The sequence below is a fragment of the Haliotis asinina genome, chromosome 4 (assembly GCF_037392515.1).
Source record: "Haliotis asinina isolate JCU_RB_2024 chromosome 4, JCU_Hal_asi_v2, whole genome shotgun sequence".
Lineage (NCBI taxonomy): Eukaryota > Metazoa > Mollusca > Gastropoda > Lepetellida > Haliotidae > Haliotis > Haliotis asinina.
This window is the reverse complement of record NC_090283.1, coordinates 46,565,902-46,586,958: the sequence shown is the minus strand read 5'-3', so window position 1 is coordinate 46,586,958 and position 21,057 is coordinate 46,565,902. Positions and strand designations below refer to the sequence as shown.

Sequence of the window (21,057 nt, the reverse complement as noted above, 5' to 3'; positions counted from 1 at the left end):
AGTCGCAGCCTGGATGATCAACCGTCAAGGCTCCACCAGAGCCACTCCTCTCCTAGGCCTGACCCTCTGCCTGTTCGAACTGGTAGACAGGCTCTGCCTGAGCATCCGTGCAGTTCACATTCCAGGAGCCAAGAACGTCCTGGCAGATGTTCTCTCCCGGCCGGACGCGCCTCCTTCGACAGAGTGGCAACTGAACCCGCGGCCGTTTCAGTCCCTCTGTCTCCAGTTCGGCAGGCCCATGTTGGATCTGTTTGCCACCAGGCTGAACTGCCAGCTCCCGATCTATGTATCCCCCGTGCCGGACCCAGCGGCCTGGGCCGTCGATGCACTGTCGTTAGAGTGGGAAGGGATGGACGCTTATGCCTTCCCTCCCCCAGCGGTTCTAGCACAGGTAGTGTTCAAGCTTCAGACCACCAAGTCCATCAGACTGCTTCTGGTGGCTCCCATGTGGCCTGCCCGGCCCTGGTTCGTTCCCCTTTGCAGACTCTGTCTGCAGGATCCCGTTCAGATCCCTCACCGGAGGGACCTTCTCATAAGCAAGCCAAGCGGCTGTGTTCACGAAAACCCTCAGGTATTCGATCTGCACGTTTGGCTTGTATTCAAAGGGGGCTCAGGAACAGTGGATACTCCAAGCGAGTAGCCTCGGCCTTGGCTTCCTCACAGAGGAAAACCACGCAGAAGCTCTACGACTTCCAGTGGGGTTCCTTTTCCTCCTTCTGTGAAGACAACGGCATGGAGACCGGTTCTGCCACTCTTCCCCAGATAGCTGATTATCTGGTTCACTTGCGCAACGTTCGAGGGCTCAAGGCCTCCTCCATTAACACCAAACTGGCGGCCATCATGTCCGTTATAAGGAAGAGGTCGCCAGGACTGGACATTTCTGTACTGAGGGAGCTCATCAAGTCTTTCCGACAGGCGGAGGGTCGGCGCAAGCCGAGGGCTCCTGAGTGGGATCTGGCAGTGGTCCTTGACCACCTCAAGTCAGATTTTTATGAGCCTCTGGAAGAGGTTCCCCTCCTCCGCGTCACGGTGAAGACCACCTTTCTAGTGGCCATGGCCTTGGCGGCCCGAATATCGGAGCTTCACGCTCTTCAGGCGGATCTCCTGAGATTTGAGGCCACGGATGGAGGATCTGCGTCCTTGGGCCTCGCCCCCGACTTCGTTTGCAAGAACCAACAGGCAGACGAACTGGGACGTACCTTCCACATCCCTTCCTTAGGGCCGTTGGTAGACCCGACGGAGGAGGGAGCACTCTCTCTCTGCCCTGTCAGGGCTCTCCGAGTGTATACCGACCGTACCCGCTCCCTTAGGCGGGGGCAGCGGAGGCTCTTCCTCCCTCATTCCCAGAGGAGCAAAAGGGAGATTGATCGGAGAGCTCTTGGGGTATACCTTCGGTCGGCCATCATAGAGGCCTACAAAGGCCAGGACAGACCTCTTCCGACTCGAACCAACCCACACGAGATCAGGGCCGTCTCGGCCACCATGGCTTATCACTGCAACATTGCGGTGGCGGACATCATGGCGGGCTGCTTCTGGAAGTCTGGCTTGGTGTTCGCCAACCACTATTTACGAACCCTCTCCAACGAGGATCTGGCGGGCATTTCAAGGCTAGGGCCCCAGGTATTTGCCCAGCAAAGAACGGGGGGTCCTTACCCTTTAATTCGGCGCGGGGCTGCTCCTCTTTAGGCGGCCTACACTCCCCCGCCTCTCGTATGGTGCCAAGCTGGGGCCTCAAATAAACTTTTCTGTTGCTTCTCTCCACTCCTTCAGTGTTGAGTTGTCTTTTCTCGTGTTGGGTTTCCCTTCCGGGGTTGTCGGCCGATCCCTCCTCCTTATCGGAGATGTCCGGACAGCGGTTGGTGTCCTACCCGCCCTCTAGTGCGGAGGCGGATGCCGGTGGATCGCTCTCCTCAGGGTTTCTTGGTTCCTCTTCACGTAGAGACGCACGGGCGAGGTCTCGCGTCCACGCTCTCAGCCCTCCGCCTCTGTGCCATTCTGGGCATTGTTGGCTTTCTTACCTGATAAGTATGTAAAAAATATAACATTTTTGATTAAATGTCATTTTTTATACTTACCTGGTAGAAAGCCAACAGTCGGGAGTTCCCGCCCAGCCTCCCCTCCTGAGGGTTTTGTTGTCTGCCTCGCTGGGTAAGGGAATGACGTGTCCAGGTCATCTCGTGACCTGGGTGACCTACCGCCCGTATGTTGACCTCGCATCTCTACTTTTTGTAGACTGTGTTATGAGAGAAATTGAGTAAGCGCCACTCACGTGGGCATTGTTGGCTTTCTACCAGGTAAGTATAAAAAATGACATTTAATCAAAAATGTTATATTTTGTGAGATAAAACAACACTATTTGTCTTTCAACAAGGAAAAGGAACTAATACAGTACATTAATTCCATAAAGGAATATGTTTTTGCTATTAATTTAGAACTAAATAGAACAAATCTGAAAACAAAATTTATGAAAAGAATAAAAATGAACCAAATTAATATCTGCAGAATTTCAAGTTGAACCTTGATTGCCGTAACAGATATCATAAAATTTGATGTACCACTTCTTGAGGTATAGCACAAACCAGTTGTTTGGACGCACAGGCAGGCTGATGGAGAGTGATTTTTTATATCCCCGTCGCGTGGGATATAAAGGTCAAAAGGTAAAACCTCCTTGAATAGGACATAATGAATATAACTCATGTGACCATTTATGTAAAACACCATGAAGAATATAATGATTTCCTTGGATATTGTCAAATATATACTACTCACACTTTGATAAGGATCACAACAATTCACAACTTTACTTGTACGTAGCCATGGATGGTGGTGCAGTTTCTCGTGCTACTTTCATTGGATCCAGAACATCATCTTGATTTCCTGACAACACTATTCTCACAGCAGAAGCTAACGCCATAATAACAACATTAAAATACATTAACCGACACCCTAAATATAAATAATATATCGCAGACTCTCTTCCTTCCCTTCAGGGTATAAATATTCTTTTTCTTTTAACCATCCATTTTTAATTGAATTTATTGAATTATGTAATGATTTTGCTACTGTCCAATGCGACATCGTCTTTTGTTGGGTACCCAGCCACGTTGGCATTTCTGGAAATGCAATGGCCAATCATGCTTACCAAGGCCGCACTCAACAAATTTGTGACACCACTTATTCCATACACTGATGTTAAAGCTACTACTAAATCTTATATTCGTGATCTGATGCAAAAGAAGTGGGAGACACAAGTGGGTATCAATAAATTACATGTAATCAAACCCTATACTGATTACACCTCCTTGGGTTGCCAGTCCAGATTTGTAGAAGTCATTATGCGACGATTTCGCATTGCCCACACAAGATATACTCATGTATATTCACTGATAGGTGAGGATCCTCCGTTTTGCATTCCCTGAGATGAAAGGATCACAGGCAAATATTTGTTACTTGACTGTGTTGTATATTCCATCACAAATATTTTAGTGAGTGAGTGAGTGAGTTTAGTTTTACGTCGCACTTAGCAATATTCCAGCCATATGGCGACGGTCTGTAAATAATCGAGTCTGGACCAGACAATCCAGTGATCAACAACATGAGCATCGATCTGCGCAATGGGGAACCGATGACATGTGTCAACCAAGTCAGCTAGTCTGACCACCCGATCCCGTTAGTCGCCTCTTACGACAAGCATAGTCACCTTTAATGGCAAGCATGGGTTGCTGAAGGCCTATTCTACCCCGGGACCTTCACGGGTCCAAATATTTTAATCCACGCACTATGAAGGATCTTTCTTAAGAATTTTAGTTCTCATTTCATTATTGCATTTTAATTAAAAAGATTCAGATTTCCAAAATGATTTATAAATAGTTAAATATTTTATGCTGGGCAGTTTGAATTAGTAACTTTTAGATCGTTATTGGCCGTATCCTCGATGGGGGTTCAAGTATCGTAAATTTATTGTACCCTAAGAAGACACGTAGGTCCCCAAACTTAAATTTGAGCTTGTCAGAGTTTAAAAGTAGTATTTTTGTTCTTTTAATATTCTGCTAAATCGTTCCCACAATTTCCAGCGGCTGAGGGATTGATGTAACGGTTACGGGAGGGCTAAAATCGTGACGCTTCTCGGTACTTCCAATGCAATGTTATGGCTGAATGAACACGGCGCGCCCCACTCGGAGGCTCTGACAAATTACAAAGAAAACAGAATTAACGTGGACGCTCTTTAATTTGGGCACATATGAAAATGGCAAATAAGGAGATTATATGTACTTATATCTTTTAAATTTTAAAAAATCCGATTTTAGGTCCAGAGATGAGACGTAAATAAACATTTCATTGATTCATATAAAATATAAATAAAGTTATTTACACGTCGTCATTATCCGTGGTGTCACATTCACTGTCTTTGAGTTTAAGACAATTTGAAAAGTTCGGACACGTGGTCAGTGTAGGCGATGTCTGATCAATGTTGTCCATCAGGGTTTGGAGTCCGGAATCAATGTTCATGTAACGCCTTGCAACTGTTGTACCTTCTTCCTCTTCCTTCCTCCTAGAGTTGACTCACTGAAGTGAATTTTAACTGTGCATCAGCCATCATAAATATGTGCATGACAGTTCGGCTTCGGTTTGTAACTTACATATAATAGCATTGATTAATCTTCCTATAATGTTTTTTCTTCTTATTATTTCTAATTAAATACATTTAAAATGCGAAGAAGATATGACAATGTTTGGAAAATAGATCTCTGTACTCATGAGACTTTTTTCAAAACGACCAAAGAAGCCACGTATAGGACTCATGCAGGTAGCAAAGGCAATGTAAGTCCCCATGGTCCCTAGTATGGTGATCTAACTTCAGTTGTTAGCGATCTATAGCCTGTTTGTTTATATTGTAACATCCTTTATAGTGAACTTATTTTAGATTTCATTGCTACTTTTAATATATATATATATATATATATATATAAAATATTATATATCAGCCATTTTGCAAATCATGGAACGAGTCATTGACAAACAAACAAAAGATGTCAATAACAGGTAAGGAATCCACAAGATGTAATGACAATGTCATACTGAAACCTGCTCACAATATGCTCAGATACTTAAACCAAATTTGATCCCATATGATAGTTTTCAGTTATATTACGATATTAAGTAACATATATATTTCAATAGCTTTTCTGCAACAATATTTTGGAGAACAATAATGCAAAGTGTCTAAAAAGTCAATTTCATTTACCAAAGCTTATGCGTTTTGCGTTAAGTTTTTAGATCTTCAGGCCTTCGTCAACCCATGATTGCAATAAAAGACGATTATGCAAAGAGCCGGTTGACGGGACTGTGTGGTCAGACTCGGTGACCTGGTTGACACATGTCATCGGTTCCCAATTGTGCAGACTGATGCTCGTGTTGTTGGTCACTGGATTGTCTAGTCCAGACTCGATCATTTACCGACCGCCGCCATATAGCTGGAATACTGCTGGGTGCGGCGTAAACCTAAACTCACTCACTCATATCGAGGTTGTACACTCCTGTCACTGTGTGTGGCTAGTGAGACTAACTAATAATCTGAGGTACCCTTGTCCCTTTACATGCAGAAAGTGAATGGGACTTCTCCCAGGACGTCATTACTACTCGATTGTACAGAGACTATGTAGACTCCCCTGATACTGTCGAGCTCCCTATTACCCAGAGTGTCAGAAGTGTTGTATTCTCGACTGAAACTCCAAACCAAATGTTAGCAATATTTATGGTGAAATATCAGTTTTATAGTCAATATGAAACATCTGTTCAATTGTGTAATATATGCCTCCATAACTAGCCAACTAAAAATGACGTGCGTGCGATATTGTGTATTATATGATATTTTGTACTAATGTATGCTTGTAACATGGTGATAGTGGTAATGCTGGCTAATGGTTGTATTTCATTATATTGTTGATGAAGTTGTTGATGAGATAATAGTGATGATAATACACCTTTCACAAAGTATGGGATATTGGATTTACCAGATTGAGTGAGTGAGTGAGTTAATATTTAACGTCACATCGGCTATATTGCAGCCATATCGTGACGAGAACATACGTGACAAAAATAATATATACATGTATGTATATTATGAAGACCCTGTCGACGAAGGACAGTAAAACCACTAGACTATCACAGTTGGTATTAAAACTAGCGTGGAAACTTAAAAAATGATAGTATCAATATGTGGACGGTACAATATAAAAACAGGCCATAGATCGCCAACAACAGAGGGTAGATCACCATACCAGGGACCATGGGGACTTACAGTACCTCTGCTACCTGCATGATCCCTGGCTGGATTTACACCATCCCCTCAGCTGCTGGCGACTGTATGCAAGATTAGCCACAGATTAAAATTACACATATGCTACGATTAAATAAGTGGAAGATCAAATCTGACTTAAACCGTTTTGGGACTTACGTACCCTCTCAGGAGGACAATAATTTTACGGTACTTCAACCCCCTTCGAGGATACAGCCAGTAACAATCTTAGTTGCTAATTCAACTTCCATTCATAAAATATTAATCTATTTACAAGTCATGTAACAAGTCTAATTCTTTTAAAAACGCAATGATTAAATGAACACTGACATTACTAAAAAGATCCTTCATAGTTCTTGATTTATAACACTGATCCCTTGTGATGGAATATTCCACACAGTCAAGCAGGACATGCTTGACTGTGATTCTTTCATCACAAGGGATACAAAACGGAGGATCTTCACCTTTAAACAAATATTCATGTGTATATCTTGTGTGGCCAATACGACATCGTCGCATGATGACCTCTTCAAATCTGGACTGACAACCCAAGTAAGTGTAACCAATGTAGGGTTTTATTTCATGTAGTTTGTTGATACCTACTTGAGTGTCCCACCTCTTCTGCATCAGATCACGGATGTAAGACCTAATAATAGCTTTATAATCAGTGTAGGGAATATGAAGTGGTGTCACAGATTGTTTGAGTGCTGCCTTAGCAGCAAGATCAGCCAGTGTATTCCCAGAAATGCCCACGTGGCTGGGTAACCAACAAAAGACGATGTCGTATTGGCCAGTAGCAAGATCATTATACAATTCAATAATTTCTATTAAAAGTGGATGTTTGCAAGAAATATTTTTAATAGCCTGAAGGCAAGAAAGAGAGTCTGAATAGATTATATATTGTTTACGTTTAGGGTGTTTTTGAATATATTTAAGAGCCGCTAGTATGGCGTTTGCTTCAGCTGTAAAAATAGAACTGTTGTCTGGCAATCTAGAAGACATTGTTCGGGGTCCAATGACAGTGGCACAAGCAACTGCGCCACCGTCCTTCGAACCATCTGTAAATAAGGGTTTGTAATTGCTATATTTAGTTTTTAATTGGTTATATTCTTGTTTATAATGCAATTCATTAGTTTCTGATTTTTTAAATGAAGTTAATGTTAGGTCGACTTGAGGCCTAACCAACTGCCAAGGAGGAGAAGAAAGAAGACGAGAGGGAGCTATGTTTTTCAGCTCAATGCCGGCCGAAGAAAGAAAGGGTTTAATTCTGTGTAGAGGTGGAATGAGTGAGTGAGTGAGTTAATATTTATCGTCACATCGGCAATCTTGCAGCCATATCGTGACGAGAACAAGTAATACTGACATTGTAGAATGAATGAATATAAGAAAATAAAACCCTGTTGACAACGAACAGTAAAAACACTAGTAAATAGCACAGATATACATTTAAGACTAGTGATTAGATCTAAAACAGTTTAACTATAGTGAACAAGACAATATAAAAATGGGCTATGGATTGCTAACAACTGAAGGTAGATCACCATACAAGGGACCATTGGGACTTACATTACTTTTGCTACCTGCATGGACCCCAGCTGGATTTACACCATCCCCTCAGTCGCTAGCAATTTAGGCACATATAGCCATAGATTTAAAAGAACACATATACTACGATTAAAAGAGCGGAGTGTTTGAATTTACTTTGAATGTTTGTGGACTTACGTACCCTCTCAGAAGGACAATAATTTTACGGTACTTTAACCCCCATCGAGGATACAGTCACGAACAATCTTAGTTACTAATTCAAAATTCCAATAATAAAATATTTATATATTTACAATTCATTTAACAAATCTAATTCTTTTAAAAAAGCAATAATTAAATGACCACTGTTACTGTTAAAAAGATCCTTCATAGTTCGGGATTTAAAATAGTTATCCCTTGTGATGGAATATTCAACACAGTCAAGCAAAACATGCTTGACCGTGATTATTTCATCACAAGGGATGCACAACGGAGGATCCTCACCTTTCAATAAGTATTCATGAGTATATCTCGTATGGCCAATACGACATCGCCGCATGATGACCTCTTCAAATCTGGACTGACAACCCAATTAGGTATAACCAACAGAAGGTTTTATTGCATGTAATTTATTTATGCCCACCTGGGTGTCCCACTTCTTCTGCATCAGATCACGGATATACGATCTAATGGTAGCTTTATAATCAGTGTAAGGAATAAGAAGTGGTGTCACAGATTTGTTGAGTGCTGCCTTAGCAGCAAGATCAGCCATCGTGTTACCAGAAATGCCAACGTGGCTGGGTAACCAACAAAAGACGATGTCGTATTGGCCAGTAGCAAGTTCATTATGCAATTCAATAATTTCTATTAAAAGTGGATGTTTGCAAGAAGTGTTTTTAATTGCCTGAAGGCAAGAAAGAGAGTCGGAATAGATTATATACCGGTTATGTTTTGGATGTCCTTGAATATATTTAAGAGCCGTTAATATAGCGTTAGCTTCAGCTGTGAAAATAGAGCTGTTGTCGGGCAATCTAGAAGATATTGTTCTGGATCCAATGACAGTGGCACAAGCCACTGCGCCACCGTCCTTGGACCCATCTGTAAATAAGGATTTATAAGTGCTATATTTATGTTTTAATTGATTATATTCTTGTTTGTATTGTAATTCATTAGTGTCTGATTTTTTAAATGTAGTTAATGTTAGGTCAACTTGTGGCCTAACCAACTGCCAAGGAGGAGAAGAAAGAAGACAGGAAGGAGCTATATTTTCCAGCTCAATGCCAGCAGCAAAAATAAGTAGTTTTATTCTTAAACCAAGAGGCGGAACAAGAGAAGATTTCTTATTGTATAAATCCTCATACAGAGGATTGAAGACACAGTTATATGCAGGATTTGACTTATTCGAATGCAGTTTTGTTATATACTGTAAAGCTAATTTTATACGTCGCTGTTCAAGAGATGGTTCATCAGCCTCGACATACAGGCTGTCAACAGGTGAAGTTCGAAAGGAGCCAAGACAGAATCTTAGACCTTGATGATGGACTGAATCTAATATTTTTAGGTTGCTTTTGCATGCTCCACCATACACAATGGAGCCGTAATCAAGTTTCGAGCGAACCAGTGATCGATACAGGTGTAGGAGGGTAGATTGATCCCCTCCCCACTTGGAACTGGAAACAACTTTTAATAGATCTAGTGCCTTCAAGCATTTATTTTTTAGGTATTTAATGTGTGGAAGAAAAGTTAAATGGGAGTCAAAAAGTATACCCAAGAACTTTGCCTCCTTTACAACTTTGATGGGAGTGTCATTTAAAAATATTTCAGGGTCTTTATGTGGTTTGTATTTGCGGCAAAAATGTATACAATTAGTTTTGGATTTAGAAAATTTAAAGCCGTTTTCGAGACACCATTTATCTATTTTATTTAAACATAACTGCAGTTGTCGTTCAATAGTATGCATATTTTTTCCACGACAAGAAATATTAAAATCATCCACAAAGAGTGATCCATCAATTGAATCACTTAAAACCTTTGATAGACTGTTAATTTTAATGCTAAAGTGTGTGACAGACAAAATACTGCCTTGTGGGACGCCCTGGTCCTGAGTATAATGATCAGACAGGGTAGAACCCACGCGTACCTGAAATTGTCTGTCAGTTAAAAACTCGGATATAAATTGAGGCAAACGACCCCGTAAACCAAAATCATGTAAATCTTTTAAAATGCCATGCTTCCATGTCGTATCATAAGCTTTTTCTAAATCGAAAAAGATTGACACTGCATGCTGTTTGTTAATGATGGCGTTCTTAACGAATGATTCCAATCGAATTAAATGATCTATGGTACTGCGGTTTTTACGAAAACCACATTGTATATTTGTGATTAAATTATCTGACTGTAAGTACCAAGTTAGTCGGTTATTGACCATACGTTCCATGGTTTTGCAAACGCAGCTAGTCAAGGAAATAGGCCTATAATTAGAGGGATCTGTATGGTCACGGCCAGGTTTAGGTATGGGTACAATAATGGCATTACGCCAGGATGGAGGAAATTTACGAGATGTCCAAGTATAATCAAAAATATTCAACAGTGTCTCTAAACAGGATTCAGGTAAGTGTTTCAGGAGTTGATAATGAATGTTATCAGCTCCTGTAGCAGTATCGTGAGATTGTTCAAGAGCAGTATGAAGCTCATGAATAGAAAATATTTCATTATAATCTTCCCCATTATCTGAATGAAAATTGATTTTGTTCTTTTCCTGCTGTTTTTGATATTTTTGAAATTTTGGAACATAATTAGACGAGTGTTGGGCAAGAGTTTCTCACAGTTTGTTTGCAATGTCAGATTTATCTGTTAACAACTGATCCCCAGTTTAGAGATGATGTATGGTTGATTTGGTACCTTTACCTTTTATTCTCTGGATCATGTTCCATACCTTGGACATTGGCGTTCGGGAATTTATTTTCGTAACATATTTTTGTTTTGCTTAAATGTGCGCCTTGCTTTAGCATTTAACACTTTATATTTATTTAAATTATGCACCATTGGGTGGCGGCGGAAATAATGTTCAGCTTTTTTCCGTTTTTTCCTAGCTTGTTTACATTCATTAGTAAACCATGGTTTACGTATGTGTGGATTTATAGAGGACTTAGGAATACATTCATCGGCTATTTTGTTGAGCTCATCAGAGAATAATTGGACTGAATCAGGAACATCAATAAAACGATCAGGAATTAATTTGTCCTTGCAAAGTAGTTTGAACAAAGGCCAGTTCGCTTTACTGAAGTTCCATTTTGACGATGGGGGGATATCACCTCGAGCTATTGCCTGAAGAATGGTCGGAAAATGATCACTGCCACACAGATCATTGTGAACTGACCATTCGAATTCATTTAAGAGATCTGCATCAGTGAGTGACAAATCAAGAGAAGAATATGTACCTGTACCAGGATGTAAGTACGTTTTCGAATTATTGTTGAATAGACATAGTTCATTGTTTGAAAGAAAATCATCTAATATCCTCCCATTTCTGTTTGTATCAGAACTACCCCAAAGTGGATTATGGCCGTTAAAGTCACCCATAATGATACATGGCTTAGGGATCTGGTCATAAAGAGCCTGAATATCTGTTTGTTGTAGAGTAAAAGACGGTGATACATAAATTGAGCACAACGTGAAAACAATATTCAAAGTCAGCCTGACAGCAACAGCTTGAAGTGGTGTATTCAGGGGGACAGGGCTATGTATAACACCCTGCCTCACCAAAATTGAAGAACCCCCTGTAGCTCTAGGTCCTGGAGGAGAAAAATAATTATAAGAATCATATTGCCTTATATCCATAAGGTCAGTGTCTCTTAAATAGGTTTCTTGCAAGCAAAATGCCGATGGTTTGAAGTCCTGTATCAGTAACTGTAAATCATTTAAATTGTTCTTTAGTCCTCTACAATTCCACTGGATGATGTTAGTTGAGCGGTTCATGGAGGTTCAATTGGAGTTCGTGATTTTGAGTGGGGTCTAACTCCACTAACTGGGAGTGACGGATTGACCTCCATCTCTAAAGGTTCAAATTGGTTGTGAACCGTGATAGGGGAAGACTCTGAGGAAGGCACCTCCAAATGCTGGATGGTTCTGGTCCTTTTGGATTGTTTCTTTTCCTTTTTGCCATTTTGTGAAGATTTACTCCGACTCTGTGATCTCTCCTCTGCGATACATTGCGCTGCTGAAGATAAATCTACCGACGGCAGTGATGCTACATCCTCTGTCTGAGAAGTTGATGTAGATACATCAATCAGAACCTGAGAAGTCTGAGTAGTGTCACTGATTATGACTTGTTGATTGACCCAAGATAAGGATGTTTGACATGATTTTGATGTCATAGAAGGTCTGGAAACAAGAGCTCGAGAAGAGACTGCATTTGAGTATAAATTTGATGAAGTGGTAAAAAGGGGTACCAACTTTCTTGCAGAAGAATACGAGATATTGTTAGTGTGTTTGATATGTTGAATTTTTGTCTCGCGTTCATAAAAAGGACAGGATTTAGATGAGGCTAAGTGGTCTCCATCACAGTTAGCACACTTAATGCCATTCGCACACTCAGAAAGTTCGTGTGCACTACCACAACGGGAACATACCGAGCTGTTGCGGCAGAACTTTGCCCCATGACCAAATTTTTGACATTTGAAACATCGGAGTGGAGACGGTACATACACCTCCACCCCAATGTTGAAATATCCCGCTTTTACAGATTTTGGAAGGACGGAATGTGAAAACGTGAACAAATACCTATTGAGCTTGATTGTTGTGCCATCGTCTTTCTTTTTGGAAAATCGCTTTACAGCGATGACCCCTTGATTGTGAAGCTCAGTAACAATGTCCTCCTCAGTCATGTCAGAAAGACAATGAGCCCTATCTCTGACAATGCCTCTACATGAATTCAAAGTTCTGTGTACAGAGGCAACAACGGGTGTATTCACAAACTGTTTTAATTTCAACAGATTGTCCGATTGTTGCTTACGCGCACATTCCACCAACAGAGAGCCATTTCGAAGTCGCGTTACATCCTTAACTTCTCCACAGACACCGTGAATGCCCTTGGAAATAGCAAAGGGGTTCAATTTGAGAGGGTTTTCATCAGCAGATGAGATGACAATAAATCTCGGCCACGAGTCAACTAAGTCAGATGAGCCTTCATCAGATGACGAAGATTCAACATACCGGCGTTTATTCTTCGATGAACCAGAAGGAATGGAGGTAGCCATTATGTAGGAAAAGTGTTCGACAACCCTGCTCCCCACCCACCATGGAGTGTCAACAAGGACGGTGTTACAGCGGAAACCAGTCTGTTACACCAGGGCTACAGGGATGTTATACTCCAGCCAATAAAAACTTGAAAAGCTGTTGAATCAAACAGAACAAATGTCAGGCTGGTTCGCCCTCGACACATTCCTGAAGAAACACAGAATTCAGAGGTTAATATTGCCAGATTGGCCCATGAGCCACCGCCTTCTGGCATGGGACTCTAGGCAAATTAGTACACATAAAATTGTACATTGAAAGCCAAAAAAGCCAAGATCATATAATCAAAGTACTACGTGCAAAAGTATTCACCATGCACAGGGCTTTGCGTGACCAGCCGATTGATTGAATTGGGCCTATTCAACCTCCCGTCTAGGTGAAGTAAGGGCCAAAGTGGCGTGTTGAGCAACAGGAACACGGTTGCAGGCCCCTGTTACCCTCAACCACCAGGATCCCCTCCTCCACCGACACAGGGCCGCAACCCACGGCTAACGGATTGGTGGACCAAATATGCCCCCGGGTCCACAACGGGGGGTTGGCGAGCACTTAGCGTTACCCAGCACCCACCACGAGGAGGTGGCTCGCCACGGGTGCCCCTAGAGGTGGAACCAGAGAAGACTTCTTGTCATACAAATCCCCATGAAGTGGATTGAACACACAGTTATATGCAGGGTTAGATTCATTAGAGTATAATTTAGTAATGTATTGTAAGGATAATTTTATACGACGTAGTGTAAGAGATGGTTCATCAGCCTCAACGTAAGGACTGTCAATAGGTGAAGTTCTGATAGACCCAAGACAAAGTCTTAGACCTTGGTGGTGGACAGAATCAGGAAGTTTAAGGTTGCTTTTACAGGCCCCACCATATACGATGGAGCCATAATCGAGTTTTGAACGGATCAGTGATCGATATAGGTGTAGGAGGGTAGCTTGATCCCCTCCCCACTTTGAGTTGGAAACAACTTTCAACAGATCGAGTGCTTTCAGGCATTTGGCTTTGAGGGATTTAATATGCGGCAAAAAGTTAAATGGGAGTCGAAAACTAGGCCCAGAAACTTGGCCTCCTTTACAACTTTAATGGAGGTGCTATTTAAATATAGTTCAGGGTCTTTATGCGATTTATATTTCCTACAAAGGTGTAGACAGTTAGTTTTCGACTTTGAGAACTTAAAACCATTTTCAAGACACCATTTATTTATTTTATTTAAACATAACTGCAGTTGCCGTTCAATAGTATGCATATTTTTACCACGACAGGAAATATTAAAATCATCCACAAAAAGTGATCCATCAATTGAATCGTTTAAAACCTTGGATAAACTATTAATCTTAATGCTAAATAAGGTCACCGACAAAATACTGCCCTGGGGAACACCCTGATCCTGTTTATAATGATCAGACAGGGTTGAACCCACACAGACTTGAAATTGCCTGTCTTTTAAAAATTGTGATATAAAAAGAGGCAAACGGCCTCTCAAACCAAATCCATTTAGAACCTTCAAAATGCCATGTTTCCATGTGGTACCGTAAGCCTTTTCAAGATCAAAGAAAATTGATACAGCATGTTGTTTATTGACTATAGCATTTTTAACACAGGATTCTAAACGTACCAAATGATCAATGGTACTATGATGTTTCCTGAAACCACACTGAATATTTGTGATAAGGTTATTGGTTTCAAGATACCAAACTAATCTATTATTCACCATACGCTCCATGGTTTTGCAGACACAGCTAGTTAACGATATTGGTCTATAATTCGACGGATCTGTATGATCCTTACCAGGTTTTGGTATTCGAACTACAATGGCATTTCGCCATGAAGAAGGAAATTTGCCAGACGTCCATATTTAGTCAAATATATCCAAAAGTGTCATCAAACATGATTCAGGTAAGTGTTTCAGTAGCTGGTACTGTATATTGTCGTGAGCTTGGTCAAGAGTCGTATGGAGCTCATGTAAAGAAAACACTTCCTTGTAATCTTCCCCGTTATTTGAATCGAAATTAAGTTTTTTCTTTTCCTGTTGTTTCTGATATCTCTGAAACTCAGGGACATAATTCGCCGATGATGAATTTTCGGCAAGAGTTTCGCCAATTTTATTTGCAATTTCAGATGTGTCAGTAATTAAATTATCCCCATCTTTAAGATGGTGAACACCAGCTTTTGAACCTTTACCTTTAATTCTTTGAACCATGTTCCATACTTTGGATATTGGCGTACGTGAATAAATTTTGGAGACATAGTTTCTCCAGGATTGCCGTTTGTTTTGTTTGAAGGTACGACGTGCTTTCGCGTTGAGTATTTTAAATTTATTTAAGTTGTGGACAGTTGGGTGATGGCGGAAATATTTTTCTGCTTTTATTGTCGCTTTCCTGGCTTGTCTACAATCTGTATTAAACCATGGTTTCCGTACATGTGGATTCGTAGAGGACTTGGGTATACACTCATCAGCAATTTCATTTAAAACGTCAGAAAAACACTGAATGGGATCAGCTATGTCACTAAAAACTTCGGGCCGTATTTTAGATGTGCATAAAGCAAGAAATAAAGACCAGTCTGCTTTGGAAAAATTCCATCTCGAATATGATGGAGAGTCAGACGGATTAATTTCTGATAAGATAGTTGGAAAATGGTCACTTCCACAGAGGTCATTGTGGACCGACCATTCAAATTCATTAAGTAGCCTAGAATCTGAAAGAGAAAGTCTAAAGAAGAGTAAGTGCCAGTTGCAGGGTGCAGGTAAGTGCTAGAATCATCATTGTAAATACACAAATCATTATTGGAGATAAAATCTTCCAGTATTTGACCCTTTGAGTTAGTGTTTGAGCCACCCCATATCGGGTTATGGCCATTGAGATCACCCATTACAATACAAGGTTTAGGAAGTTGGTCATAGAGAGCTTGCAGATCTGACAGTTGGAGTGCTGAAGAAGGCGGAATATACAAAGAGCATAGTGTAAAGGTAACATGAAGAGTTAGTCTAACTGCAACGGCTTGGAGGTTAGTTGCGAGTGGTACAGGACTATGTATAACATCCTGTTTAACAAGGATTGAAGATCCCCCAATGGCTCTGTCACCCGGAGGTGAAAAGTAATGATATGCATCAAAATGCCGTAAATCAAAAGCATCTGTCTGCTTCAAATAAGTTTCCTGCAGACAGAAAGCCGATGGTGCAAAATCTTGGACTAAAAGCTGTAACTCATTAAAATTGGACCGTAAGCCTCTATAATTCCACTGTACTAGTTTTTTAGAATGAACTATCTTTTAGGAGGGTTGATTGGGGATCTGCCCCGCACTTTCTTTGAGGGCGATAAACTATGTGCCCTTTGATGGATGCTATCAGAAACATCCATATCCTCTAGTGATCCAAATTTGTTAGATATTTTTATCTTATCTGACCCTTTAGATGCCCGATTTGTTTTTGAAGTGTCTATCCGTGATTTGATTTTGGACCTTCCAGGTTGGTTCTCATTTCTGTCAGGTTGAGAACAAGTTTGTGGAAGAGACGATTGTTCCTGCAAGTGGTTCAGCTGTGAAAGTGATTTTGCTGTCTGAGTGAACTGATCAGGAGACAATCGTGTAGGAGTGTCAGAGTTTACCCATGTCAAGTCTGTTTGGCATGAGTGCGAGGAGGTATTTTTAATTGTGACTGAAGGACTTTCCTTATGGGTTGTTTCGGTTGATGAACTGGCGATAGAGGCATAGGTTTCACTGTGTTCTCTAGACTGAACAAGCTTTTTTGCTTTAGCAAAGCTGACATTCCTTGTATATTTAACCCGATTTATTTCCATCTGTTGTTTCCAAACAGGACAGTCTTTAGAAAAGGATGAGTAACTTCCGTGGCAATTGGTGCATTTTTTATAACTATTGTCACAATCTTCTGTTATATGTGTATTCTCAGCACAGTGAGCACAAGTAACAGACAATGTACAATTATTCACTCCATGTCCGTACTTTTGACATTTAAAGCACCGCAGAGGACTAGGGATGTACACATCAACGTTCACATTACAGTAACCTGCCTTGATTGATTTAGGAGGGTTTGGCGCTGAAAACGAGAAGAGATAAGTGTTTGTTGGAACTGATTCATTATTTTTGCGGGTTGTAAATCTCCTGACAAATAACACTCCTTGGTCTTTCATCTCAGAAGCGATATCAATCTCTGTCATGTCAGCAAAGAGGCGATCTCTGTCTCTTACAATCCCTTTGCTAGCATTCAAAGTTCCATGAGCAGAGATCTTAACGGGAACACCAACAAACATATCTGTTGATAGCAGGTTCATTGCTTGCTGTTTCCTGTTACATTCGACTAACAGGGATCCTGAACGCAACCTCTGAACATTCTTCACTTCTCCTGCTATGCCATAAACTCCTTTTGAAATCGCGAAAGGATTTAGTTTCAAGGTAAGGGAGTCTTATCCAAAGTCTCAATAATCAGGAAACGTGGCCAGTAATCAAGTACTGTGGAGGGTCGTTGTTCGTCATCAGTGTCATGGGGACGTTTTGTTTTCTTAGAGGGTGTTTCGTAGTCCATGGTAAGTGTATAGTCGTTCATTATCCGAGCTCCCCACCCACCACGGAGTATCACAAGGACAATGCTAAGCACAAGCGGATCTCCGACTTGCAGCACCAAGGATACTCAGATGATATACTCCAGCGGAAAAATTAAAAAAGTTCAATAATTCCACCAGATTGGCCCATGAGCCACTGCCTTCTGGACATAGGACTCTAGGCAAGTTACAAAGTTGGATATCGAAATCACAATCAAAAGAAAATTATATCATCATGAAGCTAGAACAAAATTTGTAAATAGTGTCTCAAATTTGTGCAGCCAAATTTGCATGTACAGGGCTTAGCATGACCAGCGATTGGTTGAACCGGGCCCATTCAACCACCCGTCTAGGTGAAGTAAGGGTCGAAGGGGTGTGTTGAGCAAAGGAAACACGGTTACAGGCTCCCATTGCCCTCAACCCCCAGACTCCCGTCCTCCACCGACACAGGGCCGCAACCCATGGCAAACGGGTTGGTGGACCAAATATCCCCCCGGGTCCACAACGGGGGTGTCGGCGAGCTCTTCGCGTTACCCAGCACCCACCACGAGGAGGTGGCTCGCCACGGGTGCCTTTACCAGATTGATAAAATGAAAATGAAATTGTGCCAATTTATTCCACAGCTTTGAAAATATTACACGTGTTTGGATATATACTGCTATATCTTGATATGCCCGAAAACTGGAATATCTTCTACTTTTGTTGAATGGCAATATATGTAGTAATATTTGAATGAATGATGTCACAGTGTCAGCTTTATGGGTAGCCTTTTCACAGGGGCCATACTACACAGGGTGCAACTTGCCCTGCACGCTTATTCATTCATTCCTCTAATCCAGGTAACCCCCTGATGGCTGCGTGCAAACTAGGGGTAGATCTTTCAGTGGTGGAGTCCGCATGTGTATCATGCCTATCCTGAATCTTGACATATTGCGACACATAAATCAATTAAACGGTATTATCGAAAAGGACAAGATCAGCTTGCTTAACAGGAGTTTGTTTTAGGATGTATATAGGCCTATTCCAAGGGAGTTTAAAACTGTCCTTACCATGACCATATCGCTAAAGATATTGTCAAGGAAGGCCTTTAACTTACAAGGTGTTCTAGAGTCAGACAAGACAAGACACGACTTGTATTGTGTTCAAAGCCTCTGGTCCACATATAGTGTACAACTTTACACACAATCATACGTCAGTATTTTTTTTAAAGTCAGTTGATTGTACCTAATTTTTCAGCAGTTCATCCCCTAACATATATATACTGGCATGTTATATAAAAAAGGACCACTTTCTGATGTTTTGTTCATTGCAGGAACATACTGATGATTTCGGGGCTGCATTACCGTGAAGGTCCGGGACAGAATAGGCCTTCAGCAACCCACGCTTGCCACAAAAGGCGACTATGCTTGTCGTAAGAGGCGACTAACGGACTCGAGTGGTCAGGCTCGCTGATTTGGTTGACACATGTCATCGGTTCCCAATTGCGCAGATCGATGCTCATGCCGTTGATCACTGAATTTTCTGGTCCAGACTCGATTATTTACAAACCGCCGCCATATGGCTGGTATATTGTTGAGAGCGGCGTAATACGAAACTCACTCACTCACTAGTTTGGTCTCACGTGTCGCCTATATCGTATAAAAATCTGACACTGTTTTGTAATGTTTCAGACCAATAGTATTTCACACCAACAAATTCTCCCATCCGGGATGCAAGTGACATTCAACATAGACACGGACACTAATAAGGTGAGCTGGTTCACCTGAATGCAATAATGTCTTAAGATACATATACATCGACTTAATGTTTGCATTTCACATTTAGTTCATTTCCCATTGTTAATATACTCATGCCAATAATGGTTGTCACCCCCCAGCAAAAAGTCGAAAACTGCTCAGGAGATGGTACACATTGTTCCAATTTTTTTTCACATGCATGTAAGCTCAAACATTCACTCAAATACAACTTGTCAACTCAGTAGCATGTAAAGCTTTTTATACAGCGATACACACGAACCGCACCGAAAATGAACTATGCTGTTGTCAGACCATAAATCCTCTGCCTGTGCCTTTTGGTGTTGAAACTTTATGTCCTTAAAATGCCGAGGCCAACGTCCAATGACATACGGAATCAAATCATTGGAATGAGTCGAGTAGATGCTACAAATCGTATGATCAGTCTTCAACTTAACGAAAGCAAAAGAACTGTTCAGAGAATAAAGAAACTTCATCGAACACAACAGTCAGTAACTCCAAGGAAATCCACAGGTCGCCCCCGGAAAACTACGCAACGTGATGACCGTGTACTCTTCCGTTTGGTACATCGCAACCGCCGTTTGTCTTCAACGTCACTGAGGGACAGATGGGGTCACCTTATTAACGTCCGAATTAGCCGTCAAACTGTGAACAACAGACTGCTTGAAAGAGGCTACAGAGCTAGAAGACCTCTGCGTCGACCATTCCTGACTGCAGAACACAAGCGGTTACGTGTTCAATGGGCCAGGCAGCACAGGAACATCAGACTGCAGCATTGGCGTCACGTCATCTTTACGGACGAATCACGTTTCTTGCTAAACAGGATCGACGGACGGGTGCGAGTACGTCGACTAAAAGGAGAAAGGTTCAGGGATGACTGTGTTGAGGGTTTCATTCAGGGTGGAGGTGGATCTGTACTTGTGTGGGGTGGCATTCACTATAATGGTAAAACTGAGTTAGTGGTTCTCCAGGAGAACGTCAATCAGCGAACCTACCGACATGTCCTTGAACACACTTGCCTGCCCCATGCTCGCCGTGTTTATGGCAATAACTTTTTGCTACAAGACGATAATGCTCGTCCTCATCGTGCTCGAGCAATTGATGATTTCCTGGCGACGGAAGGTGTGAACAGACTACCCTGGCCTGCCAAAAGCCCAGACATGAATCCCATCGAGCACATGTGGGACCGTATGGACCGTCAGGTAAGGAAAATGAACCCTCCTCCGTCAAATATAGACGATTTGGAAACATCATTGGTTAGAATTTGGAACGATGTGGCCCTACAAGATGTCAACAAACTCATTAACAGCATGCCAACCCGGATTATCGCCCTTATTGACGCACAAGGGGGAGCAACACGTTACTGATATTACACAAATGTTTTTGAATGATCAGACTCTCTTTCCATCAGTGTCTTGACAGTACACGTTTCATTTTGTAAAGCCCACATTTCCCCAAACGGTTGACATTACGTCTTGGTAATTAGCTACTCTATACGTATTCTTCATTTAACGTAAAAATAAATTCCTGGTAGAGGCACATGATTGACTTGTGTTGCATGGCCATGTATTTATGATGATGAGAATTTTTAGTGCGAGTATTAAATCTTTGCTTTTCTACCATTTCTTCTGTTTG

The 21,057-nt window shown here is 41.4% G+C and overlaps 1 protein-coding gene across 1 annotated transcript in view; it reads left to right on the top strand.

Annotated features, from left to right (window-relative positions):
- LOC137282522 (uncharacterized) overlaps window positions 1-21,057 on the top strand; it is a 32,626-nt gene that overhangs the window by 7,682 nt on the left and 3,887 nt on the right. The window contains exon 3 of the mRNA XM_067814278.1: window positions 19,339-19,416. Within this exon, the coding sequence (XP_067670379.1) occupies window positions 19,378-19,416 (39 nt within the window). The 5' untranslated portion in view covers window positions 19,339-19,377. The remainder of the gene's footprint in view (window positions 1-19,338; window positions 19,417-21,057) is intronic.